A 7,354-nucleotide genomic window follows, 5' to 3' on the forward strand; every position below is an offset into this window, starting at 1 on the left:
TCATTATATTATTAAAAGATTAAGTAATTCAATAATAATTAAAATAACTTTATATTAATTAAATATATAAATTCAAATAATATTTGGTTTTATTTATAAATAAAAATATATTGCTTTCTTATATTAATTAAGTTTTACATTTCATATATGTTTTAAAATAAATTTACATAAAATATATTTACAAATTAGTAAAATATTATTTTATAATCTTTTTGTAATTTTTAAGCATTAATTAAAATATTAATTAACAATTTCATACCAAAACAAATTTTGATGTTTCTTGTGTACTTAATGCTTCAGTGTTCGCAGGACTAGTGTTATCATTATTAACACCAATTCTACTTCTGCCTTTTTTTTTATTTGATTGTGGTGTGTTCATCTTCTTTCACGATTTGGCGTTTTATAAATAATAATGTACTTATATCATCCACACTTCAATTTAAAAATCTTTTCTTACGTATGTTTTTTATTTTAAACCATTCAGCTATGAATTCGCCTTGATAACATATATTAAAATTATATAAATTATATCTCTCATTTTTATGCCAATACAACTGTTATAAAATAATTGCATTAATTTGTATTTGAGGAAAAAAGGAACGCTCACAAATGTTTGAACAAGTAAACTAACCAATTTGAGCGGCAAACGTAATATGCACTGACATGTTAATGTAATAAAAGTACTTTGCATGTCAATTATAAACTATTTTTTCAAATATATAAATTTTCAATAGATTTATTTTAAAAAATTTTTTTGTATTAAATATACATTCATTTTTGTTTAAATATATTTCACAGAATTAATTAAATAAAGCTTAACTTAATAATTTATACTAGATTTACTATTTATGATATAGTTATAGCAATAGAAACTATCCTTTATAAACAAGTAATTTCAAACATGTATTATAACCTGATAATTAAAAGATAAAAATATTATTTTCTATTATTAATTTCTGATGAAAAAAATCATAATCTATAAAAGATTTTATATTATTTTATAGCAAAAATATCTAATTAAAATAATAATATTAATCAAAACAAATTTATGTCAACAAATTCATTATTTCATTTCAAGAAACTATAACTTTAATTAATATATATAATATATTAAATTTTAATATTATATTAATTCATTATAATCGTTTTAAAATACCAAATGTAAATTTTCATAAAATTAAAAAAGTTGTTTAGTATAGATTTTTATACCATTAAGCGATCATTTTCAAAACATGTTAATGGTGAATGGCGTCATCTGGTGACGAAAGAAATATACAAATTGAACTCAACGCAGTTTCCGTTTGAGCTTGCTAGTCCTGGTTTTGAATACTTTGTGCACAGAGTGGGAGAGGGTAAGAGATCTAACTTTACACCAGTCATTGGCAGTATTTGTTCCCGTGGCCGCAGCTTTGGTTCGTCTATCTCATAATTGAAAGTTTGGTGCAAAAACTAGTTTACTAGATAGACGATATTTGTGTTTTGTGAGTGTAGACCGCGAAATAGTAACTAAAACTAACTAGATTTGTAACTGAAGGAACTGATGTTCGGCTAAGAATTATGTCGGATATTGGTGCAGGATTACGATCGGTCACACGTCAAGTCAGCTGACATATTGCGCCCTGCTACACCGCAACAGCTCTTGGTAAGTGTCGCAATCACACTATTCGCTCATCAACGACGACTATTTTTATCGAATACCTGTGAAATACGTTCGCGTAACCATACGCTATTTTTTCGTCTGACCACGGTGAAATCTAGCTTGGTTCTTGATTCGTTCCATTCGCTTTGCATTCTTCTCTTAATCCTCTATCTTGGCGTTTCTCTTCATAAAAAGATGTCCGACGCAACGTAAAATACATGTTACATGGGACAAAGGAAACAACGCAATTTCTAATTAGGTGCGTATTCTCAAAAATGAGAATCATATATTTAATACTCATTCCATTTCTTCGTGCTTCTTGACTGCGTGTTGCGTGCGTAGATGCATGCGTATGACCGTGTATCTACACGATAGCAGCGCCGACGCGATTCAAGCGCAAATGCATACTTATACATTTTAACCTCCCCTGCCGCGATTTTCATACCCCCTTTCATGTATCCACATCCGCACTAGTCTTCTTTTAACCCTTCTTTTAACCCTTTGTATATTCCGTGTACTTCTAATAATTGTTATTCTTTTTTATTATATGTTAATCAGAGAATATAAGTATCAAATCGAATTTTCAAATATGTTTGTATCATTTTCAAATTAAAAATTCATTTTCTTTGCAATTTCAAATAAATTTAGATGGCGTTCTGAGGTTATGATTTTCTTCTTCTCTAAAATGTTTAAAATTCGTTAGAATATAATTAAATTTTTCAGAATTTTTATCTGTTGATAATCAAAATAATTCAAAAACTTTCATGATGCGTTTTAAATAAATTGAGGTTTGTTTCAAATTTATCACTATCTCTACAAGTGAATGTTGAGCAATCTAGCTATTCCTTTCTATATCGCGCCTGTAGTCAATTCGATATAACCTCTCGAAATATTAAGAAATAACTATAACTTTTATTTCGGAAAATCTATAGATGGCATTCATGAATCGAGATATAGAATCGAATATATATGATAGACAATAATACCAATGAAGACAAAAAGTTTATTATTTTATTGGTTGTCAATTTTTTATGAATTTTATGACAATTTAATTGCTCGCTAACGACATAAAATTAACATACTTACTTGAAATTTGATTTAAAAAAAAAAATTCTATTAGATAAATGTTGCAATAGAAATGATTAGCAGGTTGATGCTGTATGTCAATGTAGATTAACCTCACCCGAGCCACACCTCGCTTTCTTCCGCTGGTGATGAGTGATATTGTAAAATGGCTGCATGAAGAATTATAAGCAAAGTAATATCGTATGTGATAGCTTTCGTAGGAAAATTTCATCAATCGTCAGTATTAATTTGCGAGCACAGATGATCTTATTCCTGTATTTTTAATTATGAGAATTTCTTTTTTTAATAAATTTTTCACATGTTTTAAATTATAAATATAATTTTTTATAAAATATCATTTTCGATAGAATATGAGTCAGACGTTTATCATTTTCAACGGATGCGATTTAAAATCATCGACCATATACGTCGTACTTTAAAAGATATTCTTACCACGTGTCATTGGACTGTACAGTTGAATTTCATAAGAACAATAAGAGAATAGAATATAGTTGACTGACAACCAAAATACAATTGCAAGTACAATTTTAGATCGTCCTTACCTATCATCTTTTTTTGTTTTATTTTAATTGAATTTAATATTTTTATCTTAACGTTATTTAAGTTAAATTTAATAAAGATAACTTTTATAATTAAAATAAACTTTTAGAATATTTTATAATTTTTTTACATTTAGATTATTTCATAATTATATATTTATAAAGATTGGAGTCTATGACTAATATTTATTAATTTTAATCATTTCCATTAATCGATTCTCAATGCTTTTGAGATTAAATCAAGGTCAAATTCATGCTCTATAAAATTTTGTTTATATTTAGAAATCAATTAATTAAAATTATTATATTTATTTATTTTTAATATATAAAAATCAATTACATTTAATATAATAATATATATTATCGCATATTTTTATAAATAATCGATTATTTGTTATATATCATTGCACAACTTCGAATCAAGAAATATACTTATGTATTATCATATGTATATATTATGTAAATATATTTAATAAATTTAAATTGTTTAACAGTTGCTTTAGGATAAACAAGTAACTAAATCGTGTAAGTAAATCAACGTGATTTGTACAATGACGTGTATGGTGACTATTTGTTTTGAAGTAGTGGTAACGATTAGTAATTTTCATTGTTTCGATTTTCGAAGAATACATAAACATTTCTATTTCAAACAAAAATAAATGTAGATAAGTAAAACGGGAAATAAAAACCTATCATTATCTAAAAATGAGTCAAACATGGAGACAATCATATTTAAAATCGGAATTAAATATTATTTCTGAATGAGATTGGCATACCAAATTTGTGCGCATTTTAATGAATTAGCTAGTTACTTTCCGTTAGAAAGTGTTTCTATTTTATTTGCTCGTGTAAATAGAACTTTCATTAAAATCGATGTTTTTAATTGGTTATATCAATTATTGTCATTGACAATGTGATAAATATATTATGTTGGAATATTAGATCGAGAATGTTTTATACTAATTAAAAATAATGATTAATAATCTTTCAAAGCAATTCGTGTGAAATAAATATCTTAAAAAATTATTTATTAAGTTTATTTGAATTTTCGAGAAAAAATTTTATAATTATATAAAATTAAATATGTATAAGGTAATTTGAGTTTATAAAATTTTTATTTTAAAACATTTTTGTCTTGTAACTTCTGTGTTGAAAATTTTTATTTATTTTTATTTTTTTATTTTTTATTTTATTTATTTAAACAAAAAAATATATTTGTCTATAAAAAAGTATATAAACATTTGATTATTAAAAAAAATTAAAGATATAATCAAATGATATATTTTAAAGATATATGAATGTTTAAAAATGTTATTAAATAATTTTTCATCATGTTGTTTATAAAAATGAAATTTCTTGAATACTTATACATATATTAGATTTTGTTGTAAATAAATTAAATAAGTTGATAATTTTGATTTAAGAATTTTTCATGTCTTATATTATTGTATTTATTATTATTAAAAATTAAATATTTTTAAAAATAACTAATATTTGTTGATTTGAATGAATATTAAAATAATATAAATATTTAGAAATTTAAAAATTATTGATATTTAAGTATTTTAATATATAAAATACTTTTAATATATAAAAAATTTAAAGTAGTATTTTAAGTAGTTTATATTAGAGCGATTAGATATTTATTACGATTGCGATTAATATTAAAACTCAAAAAAATATTTTCAATTATATATATTATAATATTTTAATATACAAAAATTTATTTTTAAATTATTATTGTATTCAAATGTAAACAAAAATTTTTATTTGATTTTTGTTATTAGATTTTTTGTTATTAATCATTTTCATTTTATTAATTGATTTAACAATTTGCTAATTCATAATATTATCTCATATATTTTCTAATATATTGATAAATTTTTAAGTATTTAAATAATTTGGAATATAAAGAAATAAATTATATATCTGAATAAAGCAAAGTCACGTAACAAGGTTATCATATGTAGCAAAACACAAAAATAAAACATTTGCATTTAAACATTAAATATGACCAAATCGGAAATTTTTTTTTATATATCTTTTCTTCTTTACAAACTTCCTGATACATTTTTTTATATTTGATTTAACTTTCAATTATTATAGTGACGTCATGAATTCTGAAGAACTAACGGATTTTAGTTCTGTTTTTATACTTTTACTATAGAAAATTTTCATTGAAATACAATAAATTATATTTCAATATTTTTTACTAGGAATAAATGCATTCTTTCTATATTCCGTTAAACTAGAGCAACAGGTCGAATACTTTATATTTATAATTAATATATTAATATTTGATATTGAGATTTTTCTTTTAATTATTTGACAAAATAATCATGTTAATTTTATAATTAAAATATTAATTTTCATTTTGTTTTATTTATTTATACATACAATTTCTTTTTAAACATAGATATATGAAAGAAAATTTGTAAGTATATAGTAAAATTGAAAAAACACAAAAAAATGTAATTATCTCATCATTTAAATTTAATAGATAGTTAATATATTTCTTTATTAAGCATATTTATATAAATTATATAAATATAAATATAAATGAATTTTTTTCTGCTATTGAATTTATTAAATTAAAAATAAAATATCTTTGAAATTAAAGATATTGAAAATAAAATAATAAACTTTTTCTAATCTTTCACTTTATATTTGTCGGCATGTATTAAATAACATATAGTTTTAGTTACATTATATTATATAGATAATATCGAGAAATAACGCTACGACATCTACAGATTTGTTTGAGAAATATGTTAAACACATCATCACATAGTGTTCCTGACAAAAAATAGTATCAATGTATTCTATTCCATGGAAGTGCATATTAATTATGAATTGTCTATGAAGAATTGTGATTATTGTTAAACCATTTCAGAAAAAAATTGCAAAAGATTGAAAAAATTATGACGTAAAGAACGATCGTATGTACGCAAGCGCAGAATAAAGAGGAGAAATGAATGAGTCGTATATATATATTTGTATTTAAGTAAGAAAGAGAAAAATAGTGACGAAAATAAATGGCGGAAATTTAAGTTTTATCTAAATCATCAACTAAATTTTCTATTTATTCGTATTTTTTGCATATTTGAAGTGTATAAAGAAAAAAACAATAAAGCACTCGAATTTTTAAATTTCAAACATTTGTGTTGGATAAAAGGCGAGGTCTCGGTAAATTATGTTTCATAGTACCTAACCTTATCGTGCAAGTGTGCGCGCTGTGTCGTTGGTTGTACGTTCGCCCAGAGGCTGTACGTCCAAACGATCGCCATCATGAAAACATTCGACCCGTCGTGTCGTTATCGTTGTTTCTCCTCCGTCCTTGCAGGTTCCTCAGATTGAAGTAATATCGAGCGCTCGAGCGCGAAGTTGCATACAAAGAGCAAGAAAGAGAGAGAACGAGAAGGAAAGAAAGGAAGAGAGAAAGAGTTATTTGGTAACATTTCGTTTTAGTTGTGGAGAGAGAGAAGGGTCTTAAGAGACAAAGCGAACGCGCGCATCGAGAGTGGCCAAAGCGAGAATTGCGCCGCCGAGAATTACAAAGCACAAGTCAGAAGGGAAGAGAGCTCCCCCGACCGACGGTCGACTATCGGTCGTAACTGCACGTCATCTAACGTGTCTTAACACGATAAGGATAGACGAAGAACCTACTTAAATGCCTCGAACGAATTCTTACTCCATGTTGTGCGTTGGTTGCGACACGACTGCGTGTTGGAAAGTGAGTAATATCACGTTTCCCTTGATCACGCCTCTTCCATTTGGATTTTATTGCGAATACGAAAATCAGACAATAATGACAATGCGTTAAAAATTCCAACCTTTTAATCCTTTTTCTTTTCCTTTATTTTTTTCTATTATTCATCATCGTCAATTGTTTGCTTTTCGTTGTCCAATTTCTCGGTTTTATTTGCCCTTGGAGGAATTATATATACTCTCTCTTTCTCTCCTTTTCTCCTTCTCAAGATAAAACTGTTCTGCACGAGGGAACGGCCCTTGTCTCAAGATATCGTTGTTGCTTTGCTGCTGACGATTTCTCTATTCTATGTATAGACTCCGTTGTGTATATATATATATA

General features: G+C 25.3%; 2 protein-coding genes across 7 annotated transcripts in view; one reads left to right on the plus strand and one right to left on the minus strand.

Annotated features, from left to right (window-relative positions):
* The window catches only part of LOC102679931 (peregrin), a 4,717-nt gene extending 3,937 nt beyond the window's left edge, over positions 1 to 780 (minus strand). Inside the window, exons 1-2 of the mRNA XM_006607314.2 lie at positions 632 to 780; positions 260 to 554 (exon numbers count right to left, since the gene is read on the minus strand). Of these exons, the coding sequence (XP_006607377.1) occupies positions 260 to 379 (120 nt within the window). The 5' untranslated portion in view covers positions 380 to 554; positions 632 to 780. The remainder of the gene's footprint in view (positions 1 to 259; positions 555 to 631) is intronic.
* A 525-nt stretch (positions 781 to 1,305) lies between these two features.
* LOC102680071 (AN1-type zinc finger protein 5) overlaps positions 1,306 to 7,354 on the plus strand; it is a 9,161-nt gene continuing 3,112 nt past the window's right edge. Inside the window, exons 1-2 of one of the 6 annotated variants that reach the window (XM_031515161.1) lie at positions 1,358 to 1,642; positions 1,759 to 1,898. The gene's annotated coding sequence lies outside the window, so the exon portion shown is untranslated. Of the gene's footprint in view, positions 1,643 to 1,758; positions 1,899 to 3,223; positions 3,241 to 6,607; positions 6,998 to 7,354 lie in introns of those variants that run through there. The other 5 variants (XM_006607318.2, XM_006607316.2, XM_006607317.2 and 2 more) reach the window with 5 other exon arrangements.

Source organism: Apis dorsata, unplaced genomic scaffold (genome assembly GCF_000469605.1).
Source record: "Apis dorsata unplaced genomic scaffold, Apis dorsata 1.3 scaffold_4, whole genome shotgun sequence".
NCBI lineage: Eukaryota > Metazoa > Arthropoda > Insecta > Hymenoptera > Apidae > Apis > Apis dorsata.